The sequence below is a fragment of the Capsicum annuum genome, unplaced genomic scaffold (genome assembly GCF_002878395.1).
Source record: "Capsicum annuum cultivar UCD-10X-F1 unplaced genomic scaffold, UCD10Xv1.1 ctg2906, whole genome shotgun sequence".
NCBI classification, from domain to species: domain Eukaryota; kingdom Viridiplantae; phylum Streptophyta; class Magnoliopsida; order Solanales; family Solanaceae; genus Capsicum; species Capsicum annuum.
The window spans coordinates 344,853-359,396 of NW_025835526.1; the positions used below are offsets into that span (position 1 = coordinate 344,853).

The window sequence follows — 14,544 nt, forward strand, 5'->3', positions numbered from 1 at the left end:
CCTTCCTCCTCATTAGACAACTTTATTTGATCGCAACCCTATAAGTGAATTTCAAACTGATTAAGCCTGGCAGAGGAACTTCTCTGACTTGATTGGTTAATTTTACAGTAACAACAATTTTTGAACACTTTTTGGTGACCTACATTTTGTGATTCTCTTCGTTGTCTGCATTGCTTTACTAAAGAGAAAATATCAAAGAACATTGCGAGTACGTTAACTTTATTTATGATAAGGAATTTTTCTTTCTATCTAAATGTAAAAGTATTCATCGAACATTTTATCAATAATCGTACCCTATGACTTCATAAATTTCTAGATGGAATGTAAACGGTAATTGGAACAAACAAGAAAATTAAATACACAACTCCCAACTTTAAAAATAATGTAATATCATATCTTTTTGTACGTGTAAAAACAAACCTGTATGTATCTGTGGCATTCAACTTCAAAAAATATATGCATGCTTAAGTTTCTTTATGGACATGTATTGATGTTAAGTTTTGCAGTATCCATCACAATACACAAGCACAAATCTACATAAAATACTTGTGACTACAAACTCACATGTCATATACAGATCACATAAAAATGTGACTGGAAATCAAAAAGATGAGAAAAGAAATTAGAACAGAAGTTAACACAAAAAGCAAGAAATTTTTCTAGTTCTTTTCCTGCCTTCTATTGAAGCTTTGGTACCTATGAAGTAGTGTGAGTATATATTGTCTCATTGGCATTTGGCATGAGGTGCATGTTGTGGCAGATATGATTTCTCTTGAGAAGTAATAGTTGAAATAATAAGGTTTTCTCAATAACTCATCTTTAGGAAAGAATCATTTATTTTATTTTTTCCAAAACAAATATTTACACATGTGGTGATAATTTTGTGTGTCAGTCTAAAATTAGTCCATAAGTTATCACGACAAAAATCTAATACATTTCAAAGATAACTATTTCCAAAAAAGGTATGAGAACAATAAATATGTCAAACAACTAATGAAATTGTATAATTAGCTTTTCCTAGAACGAATCATCACGTGTAAAACTTTATCCCATTCCATATTGATTGATTGGTTAAAAGTCACAAATAATACAACAGATTTTGTAAATGACACAAAATTTAAGGTGAAATGATATTTTAGTCCTTTGCAAATTATTTTTAGATCCAAAAAGGTCATTATTTTCTATTCAAGTTGTAAAAAGGCAGTAGATCTCATTTCCACCAAAGAAAATTCAATATTTGGAAACTACATAAAAATACAAGTTATAACAATTGACAATTCAAAATAGAAAAAATACCCAATTGCCCCTCTGAACTATATCCAAAAAAGCTATGATACACCTCAACTTAAATAGGGTCCTATTACCCCCTAAACTAATTAAAAGTATAATTTTGATACCCTTAGTGCCTACGTGGATACTTCAGTGTGTTGTGCCACGTAAGTGGTACGTAGGCACTAAGAGTGTCAAAATTACACTTTTAATTAGTTCACGGGGTAATAGGACCCCCTTTAAGTTAAGGTGTTTCATAGCCTTTTTGGGTATAGTTCAGGGGGATAATTAGGTATTATCTCTTCAAAATATTCCAAAGCTACCATAAGGAGAGAGTAATTTTTTTTTCATTTTCTTTTTATCTATAAGATATGGGATCCAGTTATGGAGGGAGGTTATTACATACGATACGCCGTAGGTTCATATTAACAATGACATGATTTTGTATTGAAAGGTGTGGACTTCGTGTATTACGGTAGAAAGTTAATATGGAGTAGTGTTGTCTTGACTTTCATAAAGTTTTACATTTGTTGGTTTCTGTTGTAGTATTAATCACATCCTTGTGGTTCTTGTTTTTGATATCCATTGTTATGTATTGTTTATTGTGTTTCATTATCACATTATTCTGCTGCTGTTTTTTTTTTGGTGTGTAGGCTCTTCGCTCCTTTCCTTATTACAACTATGCTTTTTCACTGTTTTCTTCTCCTTGTACTTGAATTGGTTGCACTTGGACTGAGGGTCTCTTGAAAATAGCCTCTTGTGGAATGATCCATGCATGCTCTATGCTTCTCAAACCCCATTTGTGGAAATTCATTATTGTTGTTTGGTATTTGATTCGGCAGTTTGTAATTTGCTTCTTTGTGTTCATTTTATTTGAATTCCCTTCTTTATGTTGATATGCTTGTCTTGTTGATGGACTGTTCCTACTTTACTTGATATATTTTATGAAGCAATGGCCTCTAAGAGTGAAATTCATCTTAATGTGGCAATCAAGAAAACCATAAAAATTAAGAGAAACAAAAATCCACCAACAAAGTTGTCATGACCCGAACCGAGGCCCTGGCCGTGACGAGTATTCCAAACCATGAAAGCCCAAAGGCTCTTCTCTATCTAGTCATACACAATATTCATATAAATAAAGAAGATGAGGAAATAAATATTAATACGTAATCATGGTCATACTCTGAACTCAATTTAATGATAAAGAATTAAAATCCAACAAGTCTAGACAACTTCTAAACTAGTCTGTGAAATCTCTAATACATGCTAGAATGACCAGTGTCTGAATCTAGGACTAGGCCCCCAGTGGACCCACATAAAAATAAATTACATATTCTAAAATAAAAAGGTCTTCTGGAATAAAGAGGGCTCACTAATGCACAGTCTCTTCTCTTTGAAATCACTACTGCTTAGCCAGACCTCTAGATTGAGCCTCAGACCTTAGAAGGTAGGGGGTCAATACAGTTGTACTGGTACACAGAGCAAATTCAAAATAATAATTTTTATTCATCATATATGAGAGCAATTTAAAATAATTAACCAATATATCATATGGTAAGAATCATATGGGCATATTTAAAAGACTCTATAAAATCATCTGAACTCTGACAGATCTTTATTTTACTTCTGTGCTAGGTGGTGTACCCTAAAACTATGAAATACCACGGGCTATATGGAATCTACCATTAACTCGACAGCCAAGTCCCCAACCCAAGTTTGCCATAAGGATCGGAGTCTCTGTCTCTACTATGCCACAGGCGTCGCTAGCATACACTAGTAATAATATACCCGTATCGGCAAAACTCGGTTTTAGGAAATGAGTTAATTGATTTGTGCCTTCTTCGGGTCACCACCTAATCCTCTTTAATCCCATTTTTAACTCTTTAAAACAGGTATTCTCTGAAATCAATCATTGAAAATAATATCTCTATTATGGCATACATTTATATGGTATCGTCATACTATTGACTTGCAAGTCGCATCTCTGAGCCATTAATAACTTGTTATAATTCTCTTCTTTCAAAACATAAGGCTTGGGAACATCACATCAATAAATCATTTCAAAGAACTCTTTCATAAAACTCATGTAAACATATGCAAGAAACTCTCTTTTTCAACATTTCAAATACACAAGGTGGTCATTTCAATGTTTTTAATCACGTGTAATTCTTTCTCTTTTAAACAGGGATATAGTTATATCAAGAAACTCTATCTCATCATCTCTAAATCATGTTCAAATACTATGATATTACGAAAAAACACTTTGAAACCATAAAACATGCATTTCAAATCATTCCTGACAAGACCATAAACATCAATTCACCATAAGAGAGGGACTTCATAATTATGCTCTCATTAAATCTTAAAAACTTAATTACATACATATACATATGAGTATAAATCAATTTAACGGGAAATTCCTAAAGGCCAAATCAATAATAGCGTTGAAACATTCAGAATGCATAATTTAAAAAATAGATTCCAAAACCCCTTTATAAATTCATGCTTGATAAACCTTAAATCATATTCAAGTGTCTCCATAAGACCATGAAGTTTTAGGATAAACCCCACGTACCTTAGGTTATGAATTTTGGATGAACGTTTGCTTTTGGGATTCTACTTGTGTTTCTAATGGATGATTCTTGAAACCCTCAGATTGGGAATTCCAGTTCTTGAATCAATTTTGAGAATTGGCGGTCAAATCTTGAGTTCCCTTAGATTTCTGGGTTGAAACCCTAAGGAGTGTTCTTGATGAATTTTGAGGAAAATATAAATAAAGTGGAGATTTGGGAATGTAATCCCGTGTTAAGGATAAAAAGGGGTGGGAAAAAATGACTAAATGCCCTCTTCGACGCGAATTTTAAAAAAACTAAAATAATTGGGCATCAACGCGAGAGGCGACGTGGTGCATCGATGCCATTGACACGATACCTGATGCGTTGTGCCCTAATTGCACCAAGCCTGAGTACTTTTGCCTGGCAGTTTCTGCACAAAATTGACCGATGCGGCGCGCTAAGATCGCGTTGTTCTACTATTTTGGGACACAAAGCAAGGTCTAAGCGCGGCCTAAAAAATTCAAAACTTATCCGAGATATACTATCCACTTACCTGATCGTGAAACAACTTAAAAATTAACTATCGGAGGTCTGAAAAGTCATAAAATAACTCTTCAAAGATTTGAAGCTCAAAATAAGACTAAGTCCTTTTGACACTCAGAAACATTTTCATGTTTCCAACTCTATAATAATGCTACTAGGAGATAACACATCGAGGACTTTTGTGGGGTGTTACATTATCCCCGCCTTAGGATCATTCATCCCCAAATAATGATGTGGAACACAGACAAGTACGATTTCAAGTATACAAAGGGCATAGAAAGAACAACGCAAAGATTGTACCTTCCGTTTCATCATCCAACGGATCAAAAAGGATTGGGTATCTAGTCCACATATCATCTTCTGATTCCTAAGTAGCTTCTTCAACTTTCTGATTTTTTCACAATACCTTACCGGAAACTATTTCCTTGCTCCTCAGCTTTTGAAACTGACGCTCTAGAATAGGAACAGGTCCCTCCTCATAAACCAAGGAGTCTTTCACATTGATCTCCTCTATAAGCAACACTAAAGAATGATCTCCAATACACTTCTTCAGCATAATTATGTGAAATACGGGATGGACAAAAGCCAGACTTATGGGAAATTCTAACTCATAAGCAACCCTACCTATCCTTCATAGAAACTAATATGGTCCTATATATCAAGGAATGAACTTTTCTTTTTTCCCAAATCGCATAAATCCCTTCATAGGAGAGACTTTGAGACACATCCAATCTCCAACCTCAAATTATAACTCCCTTCTTCAAATATCGGTATAGGATTTCTATCGACTCGGAGCTATTTTGAGTCGTTCTCTAATGATTTTTACTTTCTCCATTGCTTCAGGCCCAAAAAACCATATTTGACCCACTTTATACCAGCCTATCGGTCACCTATATCTTCTCCCATATAATGCCTCAAAAGAAGCCATCTTAATACTGGCATGGTAGCTATTATTATACACAAACTCTATCAATGGCAAGTGATCAACCCAACTATCTTTAAAATCGATCACACAGGCCCTCAACATATCTTCAAGTGTCTGAATGGTGCGCTCGACTTGTCCATCTGTCTGAGGGTGGAAAGTCATACTCAAGTTCACTAGGGTACCTAAACCCCTCTAAAAGGATCTCTAAAACTGCAAAGAGAATTGCATATCTCGGTCAGATACGATAGATAAAGGTGCCCCATGCAAATGAACTATTTCCACAATGTATATCTTGGCATAATTATCTCCCAAATAATTAGTTCTCACGGGAAAAAGTGGGATGACTTGGTCAACAGTTTACAATTACCCAGATAGAATCATACTGGTTTTGGGACCTCAGGAGTCTTATAATAAAATCCATATTGTTCATCTCCCACTTCGATAGAGGTTAGGATATCTCCTGGGAAGTACCATCTGGCCTCAAATGTTTCCCTTTAACTTGTTGGCAATTCAAACACTTGGAAACAAAGTCAGCCACATCACGTTTCATATTATTCCACCAATATATAGTTTTAAGATCATGGTACATTTTAGTAGAGCCTGGGTGAACAACATACCTTAATGTGTATGCTTCGTCAAGGATCCTCTCTTGTAGACCATCCACATTCAGAACACACAACCTACCTTGGTATCTCAAAATTCCATCACCACTAATTTCAAAAGACATCACCTTCTACTGACCCATATCCTTCTTAATTTGCATCAAGATGGGATCTTCGACCTGCTTCTCTTTAACTTCAGCACAAAGGGAATATTTGCTACCTCATGAACAACAACTCCCCCATCCTCGGAATCCAAAAATCACACTACTAGATTTTTAAGTCGGTGAATATCCTTCACCATTTCCCTCTTCCCTTCCTTAACATGAGAAGGACTGCCCGTAGATAATCTGCTAAGCGTGTTGGCTACCACATTTGCCTTGCCCGGATGATAGTGTAGGCTCATGTTATAATCCTTCAACAGCTCCAACCAATGTCTCTACCTGAGGTTCAATTCTTTCTGCGAGAAAATATACTGTAAACTCTTGTGGTCAGTAAATATATCAACATGTACTCTATAAAGATAGTGCCACCATATCTTAAGTGCGAATACCACAACCGCTAATTCCAAGTCATGCACAGGGTAATTTCACTCATGAACCTTTAACTGCGTAGATGCATAAGCTACCACCTTACCTTGCTGCATAAGAACACACCCATGTCCCACCCAGGATACATCACAGTACACAACAAAACCCTTTGTACATTTTGGAAGAGTCAAAACAGGAGCAGTTGTCAACTTGTCCTTCAACCTCTAAAAACTATCGTCACAGGAGTCTGACCATATAAACCTTACCTTTTACTGAGTCCGCTTGGTAAGTGGAGCCACTATGGAAGAAAAACACTCTACGAACCTTCTATAATACCCTGCCAAACCAAAGAAGCTCCGAATGTCAGTTGGAGTCATAAGTCTGGGCCATTTTCTCACTGCCTCAACCTTTTGGGGATCAACCTTTATTCCTTCACTAGATACAATATTCCCTAAGAAAGTAATAACACCAAGACAGAATTCACATTTAGAAAATTTTGCATACAACTTATGATATTTGAGAGTCTCAAGGATAATTCGGAGGTGATTGGCATGGTCCTCCTCACTCTTAGAATAAATCAAAATTTCATCAATGAAAACTATGACTAACAGATCTTGAAACTGACAGAATATCCTATCCATTAAGTCCATTAAAGTTGCAGGGGCGTTAGTCAATCCAAAGGACATGACTAAGAATTCATAGTGTCTATATAAGGTTTGGAAAGTTGTTTTAGGAATATCTGACTCTCTAAACTTCAACTGATGATATCCCGAACGAAGGTCTATCTTTGAAAAACATCTAGCATCCTGAAGCTGGTAAAAAATATCATCAATTCTGGAAGGGGATATTTGCTCTTGACAGTGACCTTATTCAGTTGACAATAATCTATACACATACGGAGGGAACCATCTTTCTTACGCACGAATAGCAAGGGTGTACCCTAAGGAGAAACACTAGGGCGAATAAAGCCTTTGTCAAGCGAATCTGACAGCTGCTCTTTCAACTCTATCAACTCTGCAGGAGCAATTCTATATGGAAGAATAGAAATGGGAAAGGTATCTGGCAAAAAATTAATACCAAAATCTATCTACCTGTTGGGTGGAACCCCTGGAAATCTTTGAGAAAAAATTTTGTAAATTCATTTACCACAGGGACTGCTGAAGAGAAGGACTCTCAATATTAGAATCTTTTACTCAGGTCAAATGATATAGACAACCTCTGGAAATAATCTTACAGGCTCTAAGGTAAGATATAAACTTCCCTCTATGTGATAATGAATGCCCCTCCCACTCTATCACTAGCTCAATCAGAAAAGAAAAAGTAACCTTTCGGGTTCTATAGTCTAATGTGGCATATCATGAATGGACCTAATCTATTCCTAAGATAACATTAAAGTCAACAATCTCAAGCTTCTGCCACAGTATCCCGACTATAAACAGACACAACATAATTTTTATACACCCTCCTAGACACAACAAAATCATCCACCGGAGTGGAAATAGAGAAAGGTTCTATAATTATATTGGGCTTAAACCCAAAATCGACAACCATATATGGGGTTACATAAGACAGGGTATACCCGAGATCAAGAAACACATATACATCACGATAGAAAATTTGTAAAATACCCATAACAACGTTTGCTGAGGCTTCTACCTCTTGGCTGTTTGTCAAAGCATACAATCGGTTGCGACCGATTTCGGTATATGAAAGGACGCCCTTGGGCGGTAGTGGAGGATTGGAGGAATTAGCATGTGACTTACCTCCCGCAACATTACCTCTTGTTGCCAGACAATCCCTCTTGATATAGCCTGGCTAGCCGCACAAATAACATACCATGGCACCAAAGTGATATCTTCCTGGATGATTCCTCCCACATCTTCCACAATACTGGTATGATAGAGGAGTATGAGCTACACTCCCTGACACTGCATACCCTCCACTCTCGAGCCATGACTAGACTGAAAATTCTAGAATTACTGATCAGCTGGAGGTCTGGGCACTGGAGCACTGGCTGCGAACTGAGCATTACCCCAATTGTTTTTCTTCATCCACGCGTTCCCCCAATTACCACCCTGTTGCTGACTATAATTCTGGTCTGCTGGTCTGTCCCTCTTGGCTTGCCTTTTCTTTTACCTTATCTCAGCCACCTTCTTCTTTTGATCCTCTACCTGGTGCATGTTGACTGACAGTCTGGAGAAGTCCATATCTCTGTACAGTATGACCTCCTTGCATTCTAGCACTAAGTCATTGAAAAGACCAGATGCAAATTTCCTCATTTGGGCTCTCATATTTCCTGCCAACTCTGGAGCAAAATAGGCTAGTTTGTTAAACCTCAGAGTGTACTCCTTGACGCTCATTTTTCTTTGCTTTAGATTCATGAATTGTTTCGCTTGGCCTACCTCAGCTCCTAGGGAAAGAATTTATCTTGGAAGGCTTTCACAAATTTGCTCCACACTGAAGGCTCGGTATTCTCACCCATTGAATCTTCCTACTCATTATACCATTGGTTTTCCACATCCTTCAGTTGATATGTTGCCAACTCCACACCTTTAATTTTGTTCACGTGCATAACTCGAAAAATCTTTTCCAACTCATCAATGAACCCTTGAGGGTCCTCTTCATATTTTAAGCTAGTGAACATGGGTGGGTTCAATCTCATGAATTGACCAACCCGAGTACTTTTAGATGTGCCAGATACCGAACCTACATCTTCAGACCGAAGGGTCTGATAGGCTACCAGTTGTGCAATCATATGAATGGACTACCAAATGTCAGTATTCGAAATGTCCTTCTATGAAGATTGGGGATAGTTAACATTTATCCTCGGGGCCCGAGTGGGACTAGTCAGGACTGGAGGTACTCCCGGAGTAGGGAAAAAATCTGGAGTGTGGGCTCTTTTACGGGACCACATTCCATAGGTTTGACGAACTTCTTCTACTTGAGCATTCTGTTTACTGATTCTATGGAGAGGCATAGTGATTTCCTAAAAGAAAAGAGATCATTGATTAGGGTACATACATACTTCATGGCATGAACTAAGTCATGAAAGAATTGAAAAATTCCTAAATGCCTAGTAGCCTCCCGCTTTTATGTTTTGCATGCTACACACCAATAAATAAGACTCTACCTGACGCGATCTTGTAGAGACCCTGGGCCATGAACCATTCTCTGATACCTAGTTTGTCATGACCCGAACCGAGGCCCTGGCCATGACGAGTATTTTGAACCATGAAGGACCGAACACCCTTCTCTATCTGATAGTCATGCACAGTATTCATATAAATAAAGAAGATGTGGAAATACAACTTAATATGGAATCATGGTCATACACTAAACTAAATTTAATGATAAAGAATTAAAATCCAACATGTCTAGAAGACTTCTAAATCAGTATGCGAAATCTCATTCACATGCTAGAATAACCACTGTCTGAATCTGGGACAAGGTCCCCAGTGGACCCAAATCAAAATAAACAAAATAAACAGGCCTTCTAGAATAGAGAAGGCTCGCCACTACACAGTCTCTTCTCTCTGATATCTCTACTGCTTAGACGGACCTCTAAATTAAGCCTCAGACCCTGGAAGGTAGAGGGTTAATACAGTTGTACTAGTATGCAGAGCAAATCCAAAATAATAATTTTTATTTAAAATATATGAGAGCAATTTAAAATAATTCATAAATATATCATATGGTAAGAATCATATGGGCATATTTAAAAGACTCTATAAAATCATCTGAACTCTATGACACATCTTTATTTTACTTCTGTGCTGGGTGGTGTACTCTTCAAGTCTAAAATTCCATGGGCTATTTGGAATCTGTCATTAACTCGACATCCAAAACCCCCACCTAAAATTCCATGGGCTATTTGGAATCTGTCATTAACTCGACATCCAAAACCCCAACCTAAGTTTGTTGCAAGGGCCGGAGTCTCTGTCTCTACTACGCCACAGCGCCGTCACCAGTATACAATAATAATATACCTATATCGGTTAAACGTGGTTTTAGGCAATGAGTCGATTGAATCGTTCTTTCTTCAAGTAACCACCTAACCCTCTTTAAGCCCATTTTTAACTCTTTAAAATATGTATTCTCTAAAATTAAACTCTGAAAACACTAGCTCTATTATGGCATACGTTTATATTGTATCGTCATACCATTGATTTGCAACTCGCATCTCTAAGCCATTAATATCTTATTATAATTCTCTTCTTTCAAAACATAAGGTTTGGGACCACCATATCAATAAATCATTTCAAAGAACTTTTTCATAAAACTCATGTAAACACATGCAAGAAACTCTCTTCAACAACACAAGGTGGTCATGTCAAAGTTCTCAATCACGAACAATTCTTTCTCTTTTAAACAAGAATATAGTTATACCAAAAAACTCCCTCTCATCAACTCTAAATAATGTTCAAATACTATAATATTAAGAAAAACCATTTTCAAACAATAAAAAATGCATGTCAAATCATTCCTAACAAAATCATAAACTTCAATTCATCACAAGAGAGCGACTTCATAATTATGCTCTCAATCAATATTAAAAACTCAATTTCATACATATACATATGAGTATAAATCAATTTAATGGGAAAGGACTAAAGGCCAGATAAATAATAGCATTGAAATATTCAGAGTGCATAATTTAAAAGATAAATTCCAAAACCCCTTTATAAATTCATGCTTGATAAACCTTAAATCATATTCAAGTGTTTCCATAAGCCTATGTAGTTTTAGGATAAACCCCACGTACCTTAGGTTTTGAATTTTGGGTGAATGTTTACTTTTGGGATTCTAATTGTGTTTCTAATGGATGATTCTTGAAGCCCTCGGATCGGGAATTCCCATTCTTGAATCAATTTCGAGAATTGACGGTCAAATCTTGAGTTCCCTTAGATTTTTTGGTTGAAAACCTCAGGAGTGTTCTTGGTGAATTTTGAGAAAAATATCAATAAAGTGGCGATTTAGGAGTATAATCCCATGTTAAGAATAAAAAGCGTTGGGAAATATGACTAAATTGCCTCTTTGGTCGCGGATTTTAAAAAAACTAAAATAACTGGGCATCGACGTGATAAGCGATGCGGCGGGTCGATGCCATTGATGCGATACCTGATGCGTCGCGCCCTAATAATGCCAAGCCTCATTACTTTTGCCTGGCAGTTTCTACATAAAATTAACCAACGTGATGGGTAACGTAGTGCGCCAAGATCGCATTGGTCCACTATTTTGGGACACGAAACAAGGTGTAAGTGCGGCCCAAATAATTGAAAACTTGTCCAAGATGTACTATCAACTTAGCCAATCGTTAAACAACATAAAAATTAACTATCGGAGATTGGAAAGGTCATAAAATAACTCCTCAAAGATTTGGACCTCAAAATGAGATTATGTCGTTTTGACACTTAGAAATTTTTTTCAAGTTTTCAACTATATAATCATGCTACTAGGAGATAACTCATGGAGGACTTTTGCGGGGTGTTACAAAAGTGGACAAAAGTTTTGTTGTCTTTTCGCGTGCTGTATGTATTTACATGCCGAAAAATGACACCACAGCTTGTCTAGTGACAAGGAGGAAACACTTCTAGGAGAGAAGTCCAAGCATTATAAAAAGATAGGGATAAAGTAAATCATCATTAAAAATGGAAAGACCAGAGTCATTTAATAGAACATGTCCACAGTGAAGAAGATGCTTCAAGATACAAGAAGTGCTACAAGGGATTTAGACAATGAAAATATGGGAAATGGGTAGCAGAGATCTGAGACAAAAGAAAAAACACTAAACATTGGTTAGTCACTTTTGGCTCTACTAAAGAAGCTGTGTTGGTGTATCATAAGTCAGCCATTGAAATAAATGGTTCTAATGCTTTGGCAAACATCCTAGAGTCACCACCGAAGAAAATCAACCCCAAAAAGATAAAAGGTGGATCCATAGTTTAGTTAAACTTGATTGGTTCAGCCTTTCATAAGCAGTTCAAGTTCATTGATTGGGATGTTCTTATGAATGCAAACTTAGGAGATTAAAATTACAATGAGATCTGAATCGGTATAAAATATTAGGTGATTTCTTTAAATCTACTTGAGTTTCAGAATGCATAATTGCAAGAAATAAAGTAATATTGCTTTTAGCTAAAGCTAATTAAAAGTAAGGATACCTAGATATAGCCAAAAAAACTAAGACCAAAGAAACATTGTTATGGACTTTTGCATCATTACAAAAGAAGAAAAAACATTTCTTGGTGAAGACAATACTGGGAGTAATTAAAAGGTACAATAAAATAGAAAATCATTTCTTAAATCCTAGCATTATCTATGGATGAAGATGGTGGATTCATGTAGTTGAATTTCATATGTGAAGTGTATCTTGGTGGTGTCTTGAGGATGTTTGTCACAACGTTAGCACCTTTCATTTCAATGAGAGACTCGTCATAAGGAAAAGTAGCTACTTCAGCAGTATTGAATGTTCCTATCCAGATTGGATCTTTAGTACCTGAGACTCGAACCTCTGCCACCCAGTTGCCCGGCTTTCTTTGTCTAACCCCTTTGTACCTTTTTCCCTTTTCTTGTGGTAGCTTAAGATCTCTCTCTAAGTAATTTTCAATTGAAATCATCTCAGTGTTTTCATTCTTAACGATGGGTTCCTCTTCACATGCCTTTTCATGTATCTCTGACTTTTTTCCTTTGGCCTTCCCTTCTTCATCAATAGACAGCTTCATTGGATCGCTGCCCGAAAAGTGAACTACTCCCGGTCTAGGCAAGATAGAGGAACTTTCTCTGATTTGATCGGTCAATTTTCCCATTGAAAACTTTTGAGCGCTTTCTGAAGACCTCCTTTTCCCATGCTCTTCGCTGAATGCCATGACTTTATTAAAAGAGAAAACAAAAAAAAACATTTAAAGATTTTAGCTTTATTTATGATAAGAAATTCTTTCTTTATTTCTACATATAAAAATATTCATCCAATATTTTATCAAAATAAGGTAATTGTACACTAGTTCTTCAGAAACTTCTAGGGGGAATCTAAATAGTAATCTAAACAAAAAAGCAAATTCAAAACATAACTCCCGACTTCAAAAATGACGTAATATCATATCGTTCCATATGTATAACAACACACCCGGATGTATCTATCGTCTTTCAACTTTGAAAAATATATACATACTTAAAAATATACTCACATTTCACATAGAGATCACACAAAAAAATTGTGTCTGGAAATTAAAATAATGAGTAAAAAAATTAGAACAGAAGAGAACACAAAAATCAAGAAATTGAATAAGTTAACTAGGGATTTTTTTCTCATTCTATTTTTCTTTATGTTGCAGCTTTGATACCTATAAAGTCATGTGCGTGTATATATATAGTGTTTCATTGGCACTTGAATAAGGTGCATAGGGTGGCTGACATGATTTAGAAAGATTTTATTTGTTATTCACCTTTGTTAAAGAATCATTCATTTTTATCTTCTTCAAAAAAAAAAATAGATAATTTTGTGTGTCGCGCTCTAAAATTAGTTGACAAATTAATACGGGAAAAAATTAATATAATTTTAATAATACATACTTTAAAAAAAAAGGTATGAGAACAACAAATATAAGTCATACAATTAATGAAAACATATAATTTTCTTTTCCTAGAACCAATCATCACGTTTAAAACCTTATTTGAGTCCAAATTAATTGATTGTTGAATGCCACTAATAATTAAAATGGATTTTGGAAATGCAGTAAAATCAAGATGTCTCGGATTTATCTGAATAATTAAAATATTCCGTAAATAAACATTAATTATTAATTATTTGCAAATGCCACAAATAATTAAAACATATCCTTTTCTTCATTTCAATTAATAAATGATACCTAACAAGTATCAAAACAAGCTGTAAGGAGACAAATAAATAATAAAACAAAAAAGTGACTCAAATAGTATCTTCATTTCTTGGTCTTTTACCACTGCATTCTTCAGTTGTTTTAAAGTGCACCACATGAAAATCATCTTTTTTCCCCGTAGCTTCAATTATACCAATCAACTCATTGAGTTTCTTCTAATACTAAGCCCCTTTTTTAGGTTTCTCATTCTTTATCTCATTAATCCTCTCATATAGAAATTGAATTTCT

The 14,544-nt window shown here is 35.8% G+C and overlaps 1 protein-coding gene across 1 annotated transcript; it reads right to left on the reverse strand.

Annotated features, from left to right (window-relative positions):
- Positions 1–12,720: 12,720 nt before the first annotated feature.
- On the reverse strand, positions 12,721–13,287 carry LOC124891026 (ethylene-responsive transcription factor ERF070-like). The gene has a single exon (XM_047402864.1). It carries the CDS (start codon positions 13,285–13,287, stop codon positions 12,721–12,723), a length of 567 nt encoding a protein of 188 aa, XP_047258820.1.
- Positions 13,288–14,544: the final 1,257 nt, after the last annotated feature.